We start from the raw sequence: 21,117 nt of genomic DNA on the forward strand, positions 1-21,117 counted from the left end.
AATGACTACCAGCATTCCAAGCCTCAGCCCCTAGTCCAGTCCACTGGCGTGTCCAGTGCATGGTCACAGTCACGGCAGGGAAGAGCCACTTGAGCTACTTCCTGCAGAAGGCAACAGGAGTGGCCATAACCCCGTCCATCACAACCCCTGTGACCGAGGGAGAACAAAGTGCCGTGAGGTGGGAGCAGGGGCTTCTAACCCACACTGGGACCCACGAGGCCTCCTGAGGAAGAGATCTAAGCTGCTGAGGACTAAAGGATGAGGCTGGAGGCCGGGTTGCCACTTCACAACTGTGTGAAGCACTAACCTTGTATATATTTTCCTTCTTCCTGGACTCTGTAGCCAAATACCATACTTACTTTTGGAGCATTATTACTAAGATTTCTTCTCTCTCTCTCCTTTTTTTTTTTTTTTTTTTTTTTTTTTTTACCCTGTTTAAGCCACAGAAATAGGTTGATTAAGGGGAGACAGGTGACAGATGTCAGTCCAGGCACTCACACCAGTGTCGCATGACTTTTAGTTACTCCACGATGACTTTTGTTCCTTAGGCCAAAGTGACAGCCCAACTGTGTTGTTAGTCTGTGGGAGGGGGATAGGGCTACAAAAGCAATAGATGCTCATTGTGGGGGGAAAATGAAATCAAACATTTCACAGAAGTTTAATGTGAGAAAGTAAAAGTCCTTTCTTTCCTCTCTACCATTCTATACCTCACAGGTAACCACTGTTACTTATCCCTGTGTTTTCCAGATCTTTTCTGTTCACATCTGGATATATGTACATACATGTTTTTCTTTCTTCTTCTTCTTTTTCTTTACAAAAATGGGATTACACTATGTAGAGATCTGTAATTTTCTTTTTACTCAATAATATGTCATAGGCACTTTTCTGTTCCCATAAAAAGGAGTACCTTCCCTGTTTCTAAGGCCCACATAGTATGCCATGGCATGTGTCATCTCTGACTGTTTTAGAAGTTCTCCCCAATTTTCTGCTATTACGAACAATCCTGCAATGAACATCCTTATAGATATAGCCTTGGGTGAAGATTACTCTTGGATGGATTCCTAGAAGTAGAATCACTGGATCTCGAGTTCATTTCTATGAGGTGTTTCATTTCACAGTGGAGACTTTAGATAAATCAGGCAAGATTTTTTAAATGCAGCAGGGAGGGTATAGCTCACGTGGTAGAGTGTGTGCTTAGCATATGAAAGCATATGTCTTGGGTTCAATCCCCTGTACCCCCCTAAAAATAAATGAGTAAACCTAATTACCGCCCTCCCCCACAGATATATATGTATGGATGGATAGTCATTTAAAGTCTTTTGATCCACAGCATGAAATAATTTCTTAAAACCAGCCAAGGACTAAAGCACTATGTATCTCCATTGGGGGGGGGGGGGCAGGGGTTCTGATTGGCTGGGAAACCAGCCTCCTGCTCCCTGCTTCCTGCCTGTCCCTGCAGCTGTGTGATCAGTGTGGGGATTCCTGACTGCAGGCCCTTGGGCGCTCCTCTGGGCTTGGGGGCCCTGGTGGCTGCAGCGCCTCCAGCTAGCACTCTGGGCTCAGAATGAGCTCTATTTTGAATTGGCATTTGTTTTCTCAAGGGCTTGAAATTAAGAATGGGATTGCAGCAGTTTTCACTCTCCCTAATACGTCTTTTTGTTTGCAGAATCTTATTGTGCAAGCCAGACATTTGGCTAAAATCAGATCCTAATGGTTGTGCTGGGTGCTTAAAATCTCAAGCTGCTATAAATTATTCAGTAGTTCTTCTACACTTAAGGAAAACTGCCCAGCACAAATTCTCTGCAACTTTTCATTCAAAATCTCATTTTTCCTCCCCGCATTGGGTCATGGTGTGTCATTTACCTGCTCCTGATTCCACTAAAGATAGGTTTTTTTCCCTTCAGCACACAAGGAGTCAAACTCAACTCCCTGAGCCCAACTTCCCAACCAAAAGTCAGTTTTGCAAGTTATTTAGCAAGGTGTGTCTTTCAGTAGGTTCTGTTTAATAAAGTGACTATATGCTCCTCTGTCCCCTTTTCGCTCTTCTCTGTTCTGAGTATTCACGGAATCAGGATCTGCCAGCTACTTCTGTTTGTAGTTGAAGGCTTGGCAAAATTATACATCCAGCAGGCAAGAAATATAGTGGAAATGTCTACAAGTAACAGTGAAATCTGTTGCATTGTTTTAAGACTTAACTACTGGCAGAGAAAAAGTCCTACTAAATACTGTCTTGGGAACTGTTATTTTAGTGATGATCAAACCTTTAGAGCAACAGCTAAAAGATACCTGAAACCTGATTTCTAGCTATCTGCCACTCTTAATTATAAACATTAACACATTAACATTATCTTTAATGTTAATGATATAACCCTTCATTAAATGCTGTGTGATTTTCCTTTGGAGTTTTTACAGTTAGTTTTATGTGAATCCTTTGTATGGCCAAGTAGCCAATCTCCCCCCTGCTGAATTTTACTCAGGTAAAATCAGAAACGAGTTCATTAGATCAACTGTAGCAGATCTAATTTGAAATCCTGAAAAAATGCATTTCTAATTAAGAAATTTCCAATCAAGCAGGCCTCAAAAGCTCAGGTTATGTTTTTCAGGTCTTTTGCACATCCTTATGAGCCATTAACAGTCACTCCTACTGACTTCTTAAGATTATGTCAGGCAAGAATTGTGTTTTATGTACCTCCTTCCTCTCCCTATATGTTTATTCATATTTTTTCATAAGGCATTCCTTTTATCCAACAGCACTTTCAGAATTATTATTTTTTAAATGCTCCAAAATACACTGGAATACAACTATTCCAATGCATTTGTTTTTATCTTTTTGTACTGTTTTTCCTTTCTCCTTATTTAAAAAAAAAAAAACCTCATATAAACACACAAAACCATCTGAAGGTAAGTAGTTTACTTTCCTACATAGCGATAACTTCCATTTTTAATCTGTTAATAACTTATTTGGAACAGACAACTTTGTTAAGTAGCAATATTGATCCAGTTATGCAAATTACGATACAAAATTTACAGTGATACTCAAGGTCACTTTGTCGTTTCCTGAGAGATGATGTTTGGGAAAGTCAGTTTACTTCAGTTAAGCACGCTGCTTGCCTTAAATGCTACTTATTAATAAAATTATTCTTTTGGCAAAACCTTTGGTTTCAAACAATGCGAACAAAGAAATATTAATTTCTAATTATTTTATTTCTAGTGTTTTTAAATTGAATTTATCCTTCAGTACCTGAGTAGTTATTGTGAATTACTGACTAGAGATATATATCCCTTAACACACATTTCATCTAGTCCCCTTTGTAAAAATGTAACAAAGTCATTTTACATTTTTAAACCACTTGGTATAAAAATGCAAAGTGAGCTTAAATGCTACTCAACTCTTCCTAATTCTTCCACTGGGAAATTCTAGAAAACTGAACTAATGAAATGCAACTTACACTTTTAAAATTCTAATTATAATTGTCACATTTTGTTGAAGGTTAGACTAAAACTGCTATATCTGTTAACTAAGTCAAGCGTTGTACTATATAACATACGTGTTATTTAACGTGAGAGTGTTAAAAGTCAAGTTCCCAGCAGAAATCGAAGTACTCCATTCTGTCTTCTGGGAATGTATAAATTAACCATTCTGCCCCAAGCGGTCCTCCTCCCTTCCTCCGTCCGCCCTATTTTAAATGTAGATAGGGCAGCTCAAGTCTTTTGAATTTGAAGGGCTGCTATCTCGGCCCCATTCTTTTCATCATCCTGTTTTGAATGACACTGAGCACGTATGGATTCTTTTATAAAAGCACCCCCTGGATGCAGGGCTTGGTTCTCCCGGCTGCTTGCTAATTTTGCATAGCAGTTAAAACTGACTTCTCAAAATCGGCTATCCAAATACAGTTCGAGAATGTTCCACGTAGTTCCTCAAAGGTCTTAGATAACCTCTAGCCTCTAGATTTTCAAACCCAAAGGGGAAGAACTTGCATAATTGCTAAATTCCCAGTTAGAGTGTTCTGGAAGAGGATACGGTAATCCAAAACTATACATTAATTCAAAACCTCCCCGCTCCTGGGCAGCAAGGAGCCAGCATATGCCTCCTTTTAAAATCTATTCTACCTATTCACTGACCGCGCAGGGCTGGGCCACATGGTCCTCCCTTGCAGCCAGTCAGCTGTGAGCAGCAGATGGGATCATTTGCATTTTTCTTTTTATACTTTTTTTGACCGGCAAATTAAAGGACTTTTTAAAAAAAATTTACATTCTCCTTGTTTGCCTAAAATACAAACATGGCTTAACTGTTGGTTTGGGCTTCCCTGACCCTCACATGTCACACCCATTCAAGTGACTGAGACTTGAGAAAATACCCGAGGGGTAGGTTTCGTATTTATCAACCTGGAATCTCCAGTCCGGGAGTTAAAAGTAAAAAGAGTCAGCCTTTATTGAGTTGGTGACTCGTGTTTTTCTATTTTAAGAGCTCGGCGCAGATATCCCGTGGGTTTGTCTGTTGCATGTGGGTCTGTAAGCGCGCGCACTTCTAAATCTCTCTGGCTCTGCAGCCTCAAACCTCAAAACTTCGGGTTACAAGTAGAAGGCAGATTTTTAGCTCTTAGGCTCACAACAGAGGGCGGCCACCCTGCTGGGGGAGTGGCCAGAATCAGTGTTTCCCAGCGCTAGGGTCGCTCTCCCGCGGCCCGCCAGACTCCATGCCGGCTCCGCGGGGCTGCAGGGGCCACTCGGGTCCCCGCGCCCCGGTGTCTTTGTGCCGACCGCGGCGCGGGAATACTCTCCCGGGGGGCCTGGGCCACAGCCGAGAAACCAAAACTGCGGGAGAGGCGCGGGCGCCAGGGGAGGAGGCGCCCCGCACAGTCGCGGAGGAAAAAAAAAAAAGTAGAAAAAGAGGCTTTTCAGGTCAAACTCCTTGGGTCTGAGAAACCACGTTTTAGAGAAATGACTCGCAGCGGGAGAACCGAGGGTGGGCAGGGGACATTGTTAACCAGCGCTGGCCCGCCGCACCGTGGGTGCACGGCCGCCGCCCCCCGCCTGGGGCAGCGGGCGCGGGCCCACGTGGAGCGGCGCGGCACCGGATGAGCGCGCCGGGCCGCCCCGGTCCCCGGAGTGCGCGCCCCAGCTCCCCGCCGCGGCCGTTCACGCCCGAGCGCCGCCGCCGGTCCCGCGTGTGCCCCGCTGAGGGGGAGGGGCGGGCCAGGGGTGGGGGCGGAGGGGTTGTGGTTCCACTGCAGCGGGGGCTCCTGTGTCCTTGTGCGGAAATGACACACGGAGTCCCGTCACGTCACGCGAGAGCGCAGCGCACGGACACACACAAAGAGAGGGGAAAATACACGGCACCCGCCCGCTGCCCCCAGCAACTCCCCGGGCCGCCCCGGCCTGGCCCTCCGCGCGCGGCCCCCACTCCCCGGACCCGCGCTCCCTTCACCCCCCACGTGGCGCCCCAACTCGGCGCGGGCCCGCTCTGCAAAGTACAGAACTCGTGTCCCAGGTAAGTGCGGGGCGGATCAAGCCGGCCGCGCGGTGGCGGCGGCGGCTCCGGAGCAGACGGACGGGAGAGTGGCTGCAACATCCATGCCGGGGTGGGGGCGGGAGCAAGGGAGGGGACGCGCAGGGGGGCTGCCCTGAGCGCGCCCGCCGGGAGGAGCGCCCACCCCCGCGCCAGGCCGAGCCGCGACCGGGCGCCCGGCGCCCACGGGCTCACCGCGCCCATTGTGCCGCGCGCCCCTTTGTGCCCGCTCGGAACGCGGCGGCTCCATGGCGTTCCGGGGAGCACGCGCGCTGCGCGGGGGCGGGGGGAAACGCACAGTGGAACCGTCCGCGCCGCCGCCCCACTCGCGCCGTGCGCGGGCCCCACACCCTTGCCGGGCGCCGCGATGGAGCGGCCGGGGCCGCCGGAAGGCTCTGCGAAGCCGGCGGTGGGCTCGCCCTCGGCCGGGCTGCGGCGGGGGACGGCTCGGCGTGCAGAAGGGGGTGTCAGAGCAGCAGCAGGGGGCGGGGACTGGAGGGAGATGCCCGAGCGGGGAGCGGGAGGCCCGAGAAGCCGCCACTCGGAGGGACGCTGCCTCCGGAGTCAGCAAATGGAGCAAGGCAGGCCCGCGGCGGCGGCGGCGGCGGCCGGGAGCGGACTGGGACGGGCCCCGCCGCTAGGGGGCGCAGCGCTCCCTTCCCGGCTGTCCACGGCGCAGTTCGCGGTTCGCGCTGCCCGGGAGCTGGAGGCGGGCCCGGCGCCTTGGGCGTGCGCCCGGCTGGCGCGAGGCCTTCCCGGCCGGCCGCGGAGCCGAAGCTGGGGCGCCCACCGCCCCTCGTGATCGCCCCCCCTTTCTTGTAAACGTGAGTTCCCACGCAGACTTGGTCTCGCCGGGTCGGTGAGTTGTGCTGCAGCGCCCGTGAGGGCCTTGCGTGTCGACACATTTTTTTTTTCCAAGGTGTTTTTGCAAAGGTAAAAGTTTGAGCTCAGGTGGCCTGTCGCCAGGCCAAGAATCTTACACGCAATGCAATGCAAATGCCAACCACACAAGGGTGTGCGGAACAGGGCTAAGCACTTAAGAGTCGGAGACGTTCAACTTCGTCTTCTTAATGTAACTTTTGAGAATGCTTCCCGTGCCCCAGGGCAACGCGAAGAGTACCCGCTAGCTGCGCTTTGGGAAACTGAGGCAAGGAAGTGAGCTCTCTGGGCTGGGGCTGGCTCGGGATAGAATCGAGAGGGAGACCGAGGAGATTGTTCTGTTATCCGTGCTCCCAACCCAGCCCCCCAGTTTTTCTCGGGGTGTTTTTTTTAAACCATCCATCCCTGGTTTCCATTTTCATGTCACCATACAGCACCCTGTCGGCTTCCCTCACTCCTAGTACTGAGATTTGCGCAAGGTGTTGAATCTTCTTCACAGTTTTCCATCCCCAGCCACTAACCCACTATCTGATAACTTAGTACGTGCTCAATAAATTTTTGCTAAATAAATGGAGAGCGTCTTGGATTCCAGAACAGTGTATCCTTTCCTACTAGGGGGCTAGCTGCTGTGTGTATGGCCCTTGAAAAATTCACAGAAATCTAGAACCTTTAAAATGTCACATCAAAAACGCCTTCACTGAACATCACTTACCAGAGAGGCCATCTCCTTGATGAGGTAATTTAGCAGAAAAACTTTATGCCTTCCCTTCCTGCACCATGCTCAAAGCACTCGTAACAGTGAGAAGAGAGACTACTTAGGACCTAGTAGACAGGATGGTCAGCATCTCAATAATCTGTTAAAGGGACGACATGAACACATTTTCTTTACCCTCTTCCTTTTGGTCACTTCTGGGTTCTACGCATCCCTTAAATGAGCAAAAGAAGAGCAGAAGTTCTAATAATTAGACAGAAAAAAACTGAAATAACCTGACAGAGTTTCGATTAGGTGAAAATTTAATCTCCTACAGGAATTTCCCACCTGGCACTTGTTAGAGCTGTCTAGAAAGTCCCTGAAGCAGTGAGGTTCACCCTGGTGAAAAATTGGGGGATGTGTCTTAAGTACCTCAAATCTTAAAGTGTAGGAACACATGAAGGTTGCCAGCCAACCAGCAAAAATAATTTGGTGTAAGTGTATGGGAGATTGGGGTGTAGTGTTTTTTGTTTTTTGTTTTCCCTCCTGGCACTTAGTTTTGATGACATATTATGGTTACTTCCCTATTATTCACTGCCCTTTATTGGCTAAAGTAAGTTTGGAGGAATTATTTGTAGAATTAATTTTTGGGGTGAAAGCTTTTCTGTATCCTCTTGATGGTGGCTACAGGGATGTACACATGTTATCTAGAGAGTAAATTTTACTCTATGGTAATCTTAAAACATAAAATCTAAAGTCTCACACACAAAACCATGCCCCCAGACAGATATTTTATGTGCTTAGTGAGCACACAAAATCACCTTTCTCTTGCTGTTTATTTCCTGCTCTTCTCCCCCCTTACCATGTTCCAGTATCTCTTGCAACATTCTTATTTCAGCCCAGGCTCTTGTATTTTCTGGAACTAGCTGCCACACATGACTCGCACATGCCAAGCTAAGGGCTCTCCACGCTGGCATCAGGCCTTCAGTGTGTCAAACAGGAGAAGTGCTGTTGCGCTTGGAGCGGTGTTAATGCGTGGTATGTAAGTCACTGGATGATCGGACTTTATACAAACTATTGTTTTAGAGCTGAGTTTTTCTCAGCAGCTCACCTTCTTCCATTTTTAATTCAACTTGAAACGCGTACAGCTGTCCCTCAATATTCTTGGAGAATTGGGTCCAGGACCCCCTTCAGATACCAAAATTTGCAGTTGCTCAAAGGCCCTTTCAGTGGGTCCTCTGTATTCTGGGAGTCAGAACCCACAGATATGGAAGGCTGACTGTATTTAAAGTCAGCCCTTTTGGTGTTTTGTTCTCTACTAATGGCCACCTCTCTTCTCATCTTGAAAATCAGTGATTTTCAGTTATCACTGGCCAGCAAATACAACACAGTTGCATTGATTATTTAATTGAATAAATCACTTACTACTCTTTTCCTATTTGGAAGGGGCTGTTGGTTTGAGTGTGGCGCTAGTAAGTTAAAGGAGGAGTTTGAGGGGTGGCAGGAAGCTAACACCCGACTGTGCTCCATCTCTGATTAGCTCATGTGGTCACAAGAAAAACACTTGAAAAAGTGGGAAGTACAGAGGAAACTCTGCTTATACTTCGCAGGAAAATTAGTCACCATTGTCCAGTTGGTCACATGAGTGGCTTCTGGGATACGCTGGCCCTCTTTTCCTCCTTGACCCCAGCTTCTCTTAGATACCAAGGTTAAAGTTAAAGTAGAGTCTGGCTCCTCCTACCATTGATGTCCAAGGAGGTAGCCCTTCTCAAGGTCAGGGAGGGCTTAATAAGTAAGTAGAAGCCTTTAGCTGAGAACATGTCACATATAGTCACATTCAGAAAATGCAGTGTCTGAAGGGTGAAACGCCACATCGCAGGCAGGCACGGCTGCGCGGTTGTCCGCCGCTGCGTGCTGAAAGATGAGGTGGTGCTCTGACTGAATAAGGAAGGCAGCGACAATTACAGCTTTAGAAAAACTCGGGGGAAAATTGCCCTGGTTTTGTGAGTACTGGTATTTTTCAAACTGCATTTGCAGATGTGTCTAAAAATAAAAACAAATTGCAAACATGTCCTTTAAGTCCCATGGGTAGGATGCCCTTGCCAAGAGGGCTGGGTTCTGAGAGCCCCGAGGCTCCCAGCCACTCCTGCAGACGCAGACTGAGCCCTGCAAGAGTAGATGGCATGGGAACATTCTTCCTGTCCTTAGGGAGAGCATTTTGATTTCACCCCTTCCAGTTTAATGTTTGTTTCTTTCATTTGAAAGAAACATTACTAAACCTTTTAAAAAGTTTTAAACCATCTTATTTAATTTTACAGTTTTTAAAAGCATTCACTATTAAGATGCACTTTAAACATCTTTTTTTTTTAAGAAGCTTTATAGTAGGTAACATTTCTTGAGTACTGTAAGCCAGGCACTTACTTTCTCCTTTGTAGTTTCACAGAGTCTCTAGGAGGTAAGGTAGTGTGTGCAGCTGCCTTGTAAGAAAAAAGCGCCAAGGCTTGGGTGGTTAAGCCACTTGCCCAGGGTTAGAAGCTAAACATAGCTAGAACCCGGATTCTATCTGCCTCTGAAGTTTAGTAGGGAATTCCACTTTCTTCCTCGTTGGCTGCTTTGGTCCCTACCTTGGTGGTCTGAGGGCCTGTCTGGCTCATTGACTTGCTCCTGCATCAGAGCCCAGCCTACAAATGGGTACTCAGCAGGGAAGGGAGAAAGCAAAGCAGGGATGGTTATTAGTGTCCCCTTCAGTCCCAGCTCTTCTTGGAGGGCTGGAATGAAGCCATCACTTCCGAGTCCACCCCGCCTCTTTCTCCTCGCCTTGCTCTGCAGCAGCCCCCCTCCAAGGGAGGTACAGCTTACTGGTCCCTCTGGTCCTCTTTCTGCAGAGTAAGTGAGGATTGCACAGGTGAACGTGTGGACACTCAGACCTCGGAGCCAGCGCTACGTGAATGTTAATGGCTGTCCTCCCTTTCTATGTTTAATCTTTAAAAATCAGTATGACCTGCAGTGGGGAGGTTTCATGATGTCAGATCATGTGGATTGGCAGGATGAAGTAGGCTTTTGTTAGGTCTTCGTTAAACTGTTTAAATCCTTGTTTGTTTTATTAATAACACTTTTTAAATGATCTGGGCCTGTCCTCCCTGCTTTACCTTTTGTATATGGCATTGCTGCATGGCCACCATCCCCAGGGTCTCAGGTTCTGATCACATTCCCCTCCTGGGACTCACGTTCTCAAGAATTTGCTCAGGTGGTGCAAGTTTGCCTCGACACAGGAGTGGAGGTCGGGGGAACATGCCCAGAGTGGCCTGAGGTCAGGGCTGCCCGGCCAGGTCTATGAACCGAACCTCAGCCCGGGGTGAGTCCCAGGTCCCGTGGATGTTTCCGATGTAGTGGGGCAGAATCCTGAGTCAGCTGGCTGGGATTTGAACGGCGAGGTTTCAGGAAGCCCAAGTACTTCCCATTTCTGGGCCTGCTGCTTGTCCTGCGTGACTCTGGGCAGCCGCAAGCCTCCAGCGCCTCTGATTAGCCCCCGCGCTGTTCTCGCGGGAGCCCTGGGCTGGCTGCTGTCAGGAGCGCAAATCTCTTAAAGAACTCGACAGGTGCCCCGGGTCTCTCCCAGCCCGCTGTGGGTGGCACTAGAGGACATTTTCCTTTGGCAACCTGTTGGGTACTTAAGGCAGAGACCAGTGATCCTGTGCGGGTAGAGGGCTTTACCAAGAAATCGCCACGCCGGGTGCCCCCTGCTCACCTTACTGTGGTCTTGCATCCAGCTCTTAGCAAGGACAGTTTCCCCAGTCAGATGCTTGTGACTCCTTCTTACGCACTTTGAGCTGGTGACCTCAGCACACTCCTTCCTTTTTCTGTAACCCAGCTACTCCTCAGCTCCCCAGATCTCCCCTCCCCTCTCCCCACTGCCCCATGCTGCTTCACCCTGGAGCCAGGGCCCCTGGGGCAGGCCCCTGATTTGCCCAGTTTGGTCCAGTTTTGAGGAATCAGGGATGGAGGGCTCCAGTTGCGGGTCAGAATGTCTCCCAGGGTGCTCAGACACGAGAGGGCCCCAACGAAAGGGCTGTGCATCCATCTTCCAGAATGCAGGAACACAGCAAGTCCAGCCTGGAGAAATGCTCACCTGCTCTCTAGCCCTTTTGTCTCCTGAGCCGGCCGCAGGCTCTCAGTGACCAGGCCTCAGTGCTCCGCTTGGATCCCTGATCCAGAAGCCTTGGTCTGGATTTTTCTTTTCCCTCCCACGAAATATGGCTTATTTTAAAAAACACTCCAAGTATCAGGCAGCGCATTGATAGAACCTACAATGTACCCACCAGGAAATGACATTTCCTTAGTGTTCAAAGCTGATCTTTCCACCTTCCTGTTCACACCTGGGCTTGTAGCTGAGACTTTTTTCTGATCTCCCCCTCTCTCCATACTGAGGAACTTTTTACCCCTTCAGAGGTGATAATTAAAGGACAGTTAGGAAATGAGAGATCCGCACTAGTTTGTCAGTTGTTATATTGTTTCTTAGAGCATCAGTATTTAATGCTTACAAGTTAAATGATTTGAATTTTACATTCTTAGCTTGTTGCTGTTTGTAGACAGAATATGACTTGGCTAGGCAGTGAAGATGGCTATACTTCTTATCTTTTCATTAAAATTTTTTTCAAAGAATTGCATGCTCACTATAGGGTATTTGGAAAGCAGAGAAAAATATAAAAAAAAAAAGAATCATCCATAATCATCCTAATTGGAGGTAATTAACATTTGGGCATATTTCCTATAGTCTGCTTTATGGCATTTTTTGATTTTGTAGTTGAAATTTCCCCAGTGAACTTTGACATATGTTATTATTGACTAGGTAACCGTGTGATGAACAACTGATTTTGAACCTTTACACATAATTTAATGCTCAGCTCTTTTCAATAGAGGTTTTGAAGTCATGTGTTGGGAAAATGTGTAGAAGTTGATATCCTAACTTTGTATAATGGAAATAACAATAGTGATCAAAGGTGATCTCAGACCAGGTCACACTGAGTTTGTTGTCAACTTCCATTTTTTCTGCAGCTTTTTGTGGAATTTATCAGTAGTTAATAACAGTTGATGGTACAGAGGGCTTACTCTGAACCAGGGTTTCCACCCTCAGCTGGACCCAAGAGTTCCTGCCCGTGCTCAGCTTAAGATCCACTTGAAGTAAAAAACTCCCTGGCCCAGGTTCTTTGGCCTTCTGGCCTTTACCCATTTCTCATCATAATTTTCAAGTGTGTGAGGCTCTGTAAGTGACTGAAAGATTTGGTTGTAGGTCTTTATAAGCTCACAGTTATGAGGAAGATCAAGATATGCCCATTTAAACATTGACAAAGTTATTTCCAAAGCAAATTTCCCCCCTACAATTTGCTTTAATGTTGTTTCCTCCCCGAGGAAGGTCTTGGGGAAACAAGGAAAGAAGTCTTGTTAGGTATATGTCAGAGGTTACAGTTATTTGTCTCCAGGTCATGAAATTGTAAGCACTGGTGGTCTTCTGCACAGCTGCAGGCTGTGTTTATTAGATGTGAGTAATGGTTGTTATAGAAACCTTAATGTAGTATCTTCTAACCTTGACATTCTGACTGCTCTTTCCTTCCTGTTACTGTTATCTTCTGGTGTTTACCCACCCTCCCCTCCAACAGAAGTTCCCAGAGTTCCGTCTTCACCCTCCAGGGCCTCCCATGTCTACCCTTTGTTGGCTTTGATCTCTGTAAATAAGCTGTACGTTCAGTGGATCCATCCATCAGCACCAGCAGCTCCCCATCACTCAGTGGGGACTGTAGCCACAAAAGCACAGGACAGGGGGCCTGGGGGCCACTCCCGACAGTATGATCCCGAGCATGTTCCTCATTTCTCTGAGCCAGTTTCCTCACTTGTAAAATGAGACTATGAAGAGTTTTTCCACCTCGTAGGATTGTTGAGTACGTTTACCATGGAGCCATTTATCTAGTGTATAGCATCTTCCTCAGGGTCGGCTGTTTCCATGGGGGGTGTGCAAGGAGCAGGAAGGGAATGGCACAGCAGGGTTTCCGCCTTCCCGGGTTGCCTAGGTGAGCCAGGGTGTCCCTCTGTCCCCGCCATGCCCCCTTGGATACCTCTATTACCTCCCTCAGTGCTGGCCTTAGCCAGGGACTCCCCACTGGAAGCCCGTTAGCATGCCCCCATCCTTGCTGGTTTTCAGCCCTTCTCTGTCTCCTCCCAAAGAAACGACTCACTCCAAATCCTCATCTCAGAGTCCACTTCTGGGGGAACTCTAAAAAAAGAAGTGATACAGAAACTTCCATGATACATTAAGCGAAAGAAGAAAGGCAACAAGGATCTCAAACCTTTTAGTCTCAGGATCCCTTGATACCCATAAAAAATATTGAGGACCTCAAATTGTTTATATCTGTCAATATTTATTGTGTTAGAAACTGAAACAGAAAAGTGTTTAAATATTTATTCATTCATTTTAAAATAACCAAAATAAAACTATAACAAGTTAATGTCAATAACCTTTTTTTTTGTGAATAATAACTTTTTCCAAAAAGAATTAGTGAAAGGAGTGGTACTGTTTACATTTTTGCAGGTCTCTTTAATATCTGACTTAATAGATGACAGATGAGTTTTCATATCTGCCTTTGTATTCAGTCTTTTTGCAAAATAATGCATCAGGTAGCCTCTGGAAAACTCTCCTGCACACCTATGAAAGGAAGGGGGCAACATCTCAGTGTCATTATGCCATGAAAATAGTTTTGAGCTCATGGACCCCCTGAAACAGTCTTGTATATAGTGGTAAACTGGCTCCCCAAAAAGAAAAAAGGAAAAAAAAAACAAAAAACCCCACCCTGTTTGTAAAAGTGTTGATTTCCATAGTGTAAATTCCCACCATGGCCCATTTCAAGCTATAGTGTAAAATAAACTTTCTTATTATTTAAAAAAAAAAATCTAGTCATGGACAACTAGTTGTGGAGTTGGGTAGAGACACACAATCCATGCAGGGCTGTCTGAGCCCGGCTGCCACACTGCACAGTACCCATCACACTTTGAGAACCTCTGATAGAGTATCTCTGGAAGGGCTCACAGGAAAACTCACATCCAAGAAATGGACACAACGTTGTAAACTGACTATACTTAAGTTTAAAAAAATAAGAAATATGACATAATTGCCTCCAAGAGAGTAAACCAGTGACTGGAGGACTGTGGGCTTTTTAACCGAATATCCTTTTATACCGTTTGAATTTTGTTTCAGATGCATGTATACCTTTTCTTTCATCTAGTCGAAAGAAAAGGGGGGGAAAGACTTTGAGCATTTTTCCTTCTTAAAATGAACTCTAAGTTGACCTATAATTTGTCAATCTTTTCAGCTTTTCCATTTCTTGTGGCATCTCTTAGAACTGGTCCAAGAACCAGTGAATGGTTCTCTCTCCTCTGCATGCCCCTTGTCTTGCTTCACACTTTCTTCTGGTTCTTTGCTGATACTCGGGAGGCAGATTCAGCGGGTTTTCAGCATGAGGCCCAGAGGGAGCCCTGCCAGTTATTGCATGTATGTAGCCAATATAAGCGACTTATCCTTTGTAAGTTGATATTTTTTTAACATTTTTTATTGATTTATAATCATTTTACAGTGTCATGTCAAATTGTAAGTTGATATTTGAGTGTCTATAAAGCATCTTCTTGTTCTTTAAACATTTGGGATTACCCTTCCTTTTGTGCTGTTGGTAAACTGAAGGCTTTCTGGTGACCTGGTTTCCCCCCAAACCATGTGCTTTGCATGGAAAATTGAACATTGTCCTTCTTGTCCTATGAAGAAAGTTAGAGACTAGTAGGTATTACAGTAAAATTATACACACTCCTAGGAGCTTTGCAACATTGAAAACCTTTCTTTACCAATGGCAGTCACTTTGCCTGAGGCTTCCTAGGCTATTTGGTCCAAACAGACAAACAAACAAGCATTTTCACTTATTGGATTAACCGCTGGAGACTGGTCCTGTTTGAGAGTTACCCTCCCATAGGTCATCCATGTCTTAGGACCTGTGCTTTTTTTACCTAGAGGCAGCTGCAAGCTTCACGGGTCTCCTTGACACACATGCCCTTCATTTGTTTAAATCTTCCCTTGGGCGTGGTCAGGGGTTTCTCAAGGATGTGGAACAGGCACCCCGTGGGGGAAAGCTGATTTTCAGGGACACATGGATGCATAGTTAGACTGTCTCACAATTTTAGATTCGCGGTGAGAGGAATAAGAGGATTTTGAGGAGAGAATGTTAAAAAGAGAAATTCTACAAAGTCCTGCAGGCAAAGGAGATTGTAATCCTGGCAGCCAATGATAGCTCCTACGTCACCTGTAGTTGTGTAAGCAAAAGGAATTTCTGCGGCATGCTTGGTATCCGGGTGTTCAGTGTCCGCCCAGGATGAGCAGCCTTGTGACCGTCATCTGGGCAGATGGCCAGGAAATAGAGGTAGCAATGTGCGATACCCCTCCTCTTTCTACCCTGCTGGGACCATGTTGATGTGCTGTCTCTGCATTAGCTCGGGATGCCGGGAAGTGACCCACACATCCCATCCCTCTTTTGCAAACTTCCGATTTTTTTTTCTCTATTCAAAGGAGCTTTTCACATTTTTGGTCTTCCCTTCCCAAAGCAAAAGGTAGAACTCACTCCCTCAGCATTCTCTTCAGCTGGAATGCAGGCATGTAACCTAGGCTCCCTGAATTTGGAACATCTACGCTTTATAATTTTGGAATTGAGCAGCAGAAATAAACGTGCTAGTTGAGGAAGCAAATATGCAGAGTGTTGATCAATTATGTGAGGACTAGCATATCTGTCTTTGTAGATAGTAATAAAGTTTATATCTAGTTGCCAGTATTAGGGCTATATGTGTCATCTCCCCCAGTTCAGTGGTCCAAAGCCTGGGGGCAGTGGAGATTTCAGTAGATTCATTGAATTTCTGTAGTTCTCATGATTGGTTTTTAGGTTCTGGAGAGCCTGTTAGTCACTTAATGTTCTTTGATCGATTCCCTTTCTGCTTAAAAGAGGGAGGAATGTATTGTGAGGGAGTCTGTATAAGCATGGAGCAGACTAGTTTTCCTGGTAGTGACAAGGAGATGAAAGGAGAGTTCAGGACAGACTGGGATTTCAAAATGCAGAATAGATAAACAAGATTATACTGTATAGCACAGGGAAATATATACAAGATCTTATGGTAGCTCACAGAGAAAAAATGTGACAATGAATATGTATATATGTTCATGTATAACTGAAAAATTGTGCTCTACGCTGGAATTTGACACAACATTGTAAAATGATTATAACTCAATAAAAAATGTTAAGAAAGAAAGGAAAGAAAGAGAAAGAAGGAAGGAAAGAGAGAAAGAAAAGAAAAGAAAAGAAAAGAAAAGAAGAGTTCGGCTGCTGTTGGACAGAGAGACCCAAGGCTGGAAACTGGCCCCTGCGTTCATCAGAGGAGCCTTAACAGAAGAATGAGGATTCTGTAATTCCCTCTCCTGGTGGCTGACCTGAGATACATACAGACTTGGTTTGAATCCTAGTTCTGCCATCTAATAGCTGTGTGATGCTGGGGCAAATAGCTGCCCCCTGTCCCCTTCCTCCCACTTCCAATATTCAGATATTTTACCTGAATAGAAAATATAATTTTTCTGACTTGTCATTTGAGGTATAATTGACAAATACAAATTGTACCTATTTAAGGTGCACCCCCTTGTTTTTTACCGGTAAAAGTGGGATTGAAATAGCTCAGGGTGACATGGAGGCATACACTAAGTGTCCAGTCAGCGCCTAGCCCCAGGTTCACAGGCTGCAGGTGTTAATGAGGACTGCTTGCCTCTCTCTCCACCACTCGAGCCAGATGCACTTGGTTTTCCAGGCCTTGCAAATGAGAAATTCCCCAGCTTCCCAAAAAGTGTGGCTTCTTTGCTGGCTAGGAGAGAAGTGGCCCGCCACACTACGTTCTGAGTTACTTCTGTGCTAATCTAGCATCTGTCACTGGTCTATAAATGAATACGGAAATGTTTTCCAAAGCAGATGCACTCTGGGCGTCCTGAATGCCCGGGAAGCTGGCCACCCTTTCTTTCCACTGCACCCCCTAAGCCTGCTCAGCCCCTCTGGCCTTTCTCCCACCGCAGGTGGCTCAGGTGTGTGCTCTTCCTTCATCATTTTTCTGACACAAGGTTCAGAGGGAGCCTGGAATTCAGGTGCTAAATTGCCTGCTCTAGTGTCACATGGTGGTGGTTCAGCAAGCAAACGCCTCCCTCGGAGCACATTCCGGGCAGAGGCTCCACCCGGCACCTGCCTGCGCCTCCGCGCCTGCGCACTGCACTCCGCGGACCTCCTTCCTGTAGTGGAATATTGGAGAACCATGGCATCCTCGCTCAGCGCTTGTGGTTCTGTGCTGTATTTTCTCATTGACTCCTCTGTTTTTCTAGGATTTGCTCATCCTTTTAATGCTTTCTATTTAGCCAAAGTCTTTGTGGTTTTTCTCTTATTGTGACCTCCCCCCCCCCAATAAACCATCCGTCATCTCCCTTTCCCAGCTTTTCTCTCCAGAATGTAATTTGTACACTATACTTCCCTCTCCAGCAACCCTGCACTTATTCCTTCTCAGCTGTTCTGCTTCTTCTCACGTCTGCCCTTGACTTGAGGGGATAGGTGGTGTGCCCACGCAGCAGGGCCTCCCAGGGCAGGTGGGGAGCTTGAGCGTTCACCCGGGTGAAGACTCCAGTGCTTTTCCTTCAGACGGTCCCTGACTGCGCTGGGAATCAGGCCTGAGTTTCTGCCCGGCATTGGCCAACCTTGTCTGAAAAGAGTACTGATGCCCACCTTCCTGCCTGTGCCTCATTCTCCGCAGAGACACTCAGGTCGGGTGATGTTATCAAACACGAAGTTTATTTCCTTGGAATACAATGGAAATTGTCTTTGCTAAAATTCACTTCTGGTAAAATGGTTCTTGGACCCTTAAAATTGATTTGTTGGTAATTTTCCCTCAGTCTCACCTGCATTTTATATTTTTCAGATAGAAGATAAGTTTAGTAAGTAGGAATTAATTTGTGTCATTTCAGTTTCAAATGAATCCTAAATTTCCTTATCCATTCCTTTGAAAATTAGTTATCAAGGATGAAAAGAATTGTGGCTGTCATGAATTTATTCTGACCACAGAGGACAGTGCCGCACATCACAGCACCCTGTTGCTGTATTAGTTTTGAAGTTGTTATCCTGTGCATAGATCACCCAGATACTCTAGCCCTCTTCCCCATTCAGCCATCTAAAACAGGGGACCACACACTATTCCATGCCTGCTCGATGAATGGTTTACTGAACATCATAGGTGACATCCCTCTGCCTATAGCCTGCTTTCCTCTGACCCTTAACCAGAATGGGCACTCAGTGTCTGTAGGCAGCTTCACCAGTTGTGGGAACCACAACTCATCATTGTCAACAGTAAAGGCTGTCATGTGTAGTCTTTTCCAATGTTACAGCCTCCTTTATGCTGTAATCTATTTATGGACACACTGTTATGCAATTTGGGAAATCTCAAAGATGTAATGGTGCTTTTAATCATGGAGCCGGTTTCATTTCAGTTGGGTTGATGGGAGTCAGGGATAGCTCTGTACCAGACCTTGTAGCCCATACAGGGCACCCCCATCCCCTCCTGCCTCATTCCCTCATCAGTAACAAGAGTGGTGTGGACCATATTTTATGGAGGTTGGAAGCTTTGAGAATCCACAGGACCTCTTTCTCTTCCTTGCTTCTAAATGAAGGGCTAGACTAGCACCATCCAATAAAAATACAATGCAAGCTACATATGTAATTTTATATTTTCTAGTAGCCACATTTTAAAAAGGTGAAATTAATTTTAATATTTTACTTAACCCAATAAGCCTGAAATATTATCATTTTAACACATAATCAGTATAAAAGTTGTTAATGAGATATTTTACATTCTCTTTGCTATGCTGAGTCTTTGAAATCCAGCATCTTACAGTACATCTCCATTTGGATTGGCCACGTTCTGAGTCCTTGGGAGCCACATGTGACTGGTAGCTGCATCATGGACAGCACAAGTCTTTTCAGACCTACTGGAGTCCTAACACCTCAGCTCGGGTCCACAGGGTCCACAGCCTCTATCTGTAGTCAGCCTTTTCATTTTGTGGCTAGAATTTATAACTCAGGGACTAACAAATCATCCAAACTATGGGGTCTTTTTTAAGACTTGATTTTCTGAAATATGTTCCCCTTGTTCTGTAAGTGGCTCTCAGTTGATGCTTTAAGATGTGTTCTGCCCATATAAAGTCTTAGAGAAGCGCTCCTAGCAGGCATACAGGAGGCCTGGCTGCTTCTGAGCAACTGCAAAAACAAGAGTAAGAGGATTACAGTTTTCCTTGATGTTGCAGAGCAGTATTGGCTTAACCTTCTATTGCCAGGGTTGGGAGGGTAAGGGAATTTCTCATGGATTGGGAAAATTAAGGAATAAACAATAAATCAAGACTTCATCTTTGTCTTTTCATTTAGTGGAACAGAAGATGAATGCAACTGAATTCAGTGAAGATGTAGAAGAAGGTAAAAAAGCCTCTTTTAAAATATTTTAACTTAATATTTTTATTAGGTCATACATTCACATGGTTTAAAAATATTAAGAGATACATGATGAAAAATGTCAGAAAATTCTCCTCCCACCCCAGTTCCCATCCCCCTCCACTCATATACCTGTTGTATCTTAAGCATCTTTCCAGAATTACTTTTTTAAAAGCATCATCTAAAAGAGTACTGTTTCTCTCCCTCTAACTCCCCTTGTTCCCCCAAGAGAAGACTTTAAAACCTGTTTTGAACATAATGTTCTTGGAACATGGTTTCATTGTATAGCACTAATGTGGTGACAAATTGCTTGGTTAGAAGGCCAGTTTTATTGTGATTGTTACTCAGACATTGTTGTCTGAGTGAGAGTATCCCAAGGGCAGCCCATATACAACCTGCCGCTCAGGGGACCTTGCATCTTGGTGCTGTCCCGCGGTCTCCCCACTGAGCCCTATTTCTTCTCTGCCGCAGTTCTAAAGAATAACATTGTGAAAGTGGAGACAGAGGCCGAAGATGCTGCCCTGGACTGCTCTGTGAATTCCAGATCCTCTGAGAAGCACCCTCTGGACGTCTTCACTGCCCTCCAGGACTCCAGCAAGAGAAAGCAACCAGGTGGCGATGGCCCGCCAGACTCCGTCCCGAGCGTGAAGAGGCGGCGGCTGATTCCCGAGGTGAGGGCGCAGCCCCTTCTACAGTTTGCTTGGGCTCTTAACTCTCTGATGAGACGCAGAATCTCTCTCCTCGGGGGGCACGCGGGCAGCTACGAAATCACTGGGCATGAGAAGCTTGCATTTCAGCTATCCCATCTCTGGCTTAAGTTTTCTAGAAGGTGTCTTTAACTGGAATTGTTGTCTGTGTCTGAATTCATTGTTAGGGTGAGGGGAGTCTTCCCCATGCAGCTGCTTTTAAGGTCTTCGTTTTGCTTTGCTACACAGGGAAGGCAGGCACTTGTTGATAGCAAGGACTATTAATGAGAGCTTACCACATGTCACATGGTGCACACGTTACAGGGACTCCTGGAGAAGGTCAGGATTAGCAGGTCTTTTCCTAAATCAAATCCACCTTTTCTGTCTATTAGGGGAGCCTGTTCAGTGAATCTTTTTGTAAAGAGATTATTTTATAACATGCCTGTTATCACTAACCTACCTATGTTATGAATTTACTTTATTTCTTTATCACCTGCTGGCTTTATTGAACTTTGCTAAATTCTGAGAGAGAGAAAATAGAACTGGACATGGTGGTCCCTCTAGCAGCCTGCAGTCCGGATAGGAGACAAGACAGGCACACAGAACAGTTAAGACTGAGGAGAGAGAGGAGTTTGGGAGATGAAGTGTCTGGCCCGGGAGGCCTGGTCAGCAGAGCCTCCCAGAGACCAGCAGATCACATCTTAAACTCACAGAAGAACATTTTCCCAAGTTCTCTGACCGAACCTCTCTCTCTCATCCTTGATTCTGGCT

At 46.0% G+C, this 21,117-nt stretch overlaps 1 protein-coding gene across 1 annotated transcript in view; it reads left to right on the forward strand.

The window, feature by feature from the left end:
* The first annotated feature begins 5,205 nt into the window (after positions 1-5,205).
* Positions 5,206-21,117, forward strand: part of BEND3 (BEN domain containing 3) — a 29,820-nt gene continuing 13,908 nt past the window's right edge. The window contains exons 1-3 of the mRNA XM_031456107.2: positions 5,206-5,491; positions 19,598-19,645; positions 20,132-20,331. Coding sequence (XP_031311967.1) covers positions 19,609-19,645; positions 20,132-20,331 — 237 coding nt within the window. The 5' untranslated portion in view covers positions 5,206-5,491; positions 19,598-19,608. The remainder of the gene's footprint in view (positions 5,492-19,597; positions 19,646-20,131; positions 20,332-21,117) is intronic.

This window comes from Camelus dromedarius, chromosome 6, assembly GCF_036321535.1.
Source record: "Camelus dromedarius isolate mCamDro1 chromosome 6, mCamDro1.pat, whole genome shotgun sequence".
Lineage (NCBI taxonomy): Eukaryota > Metazoa > Chordata > Mammalia > Artiodactyla > Camelidae > Camelus > Camelus dromedarius.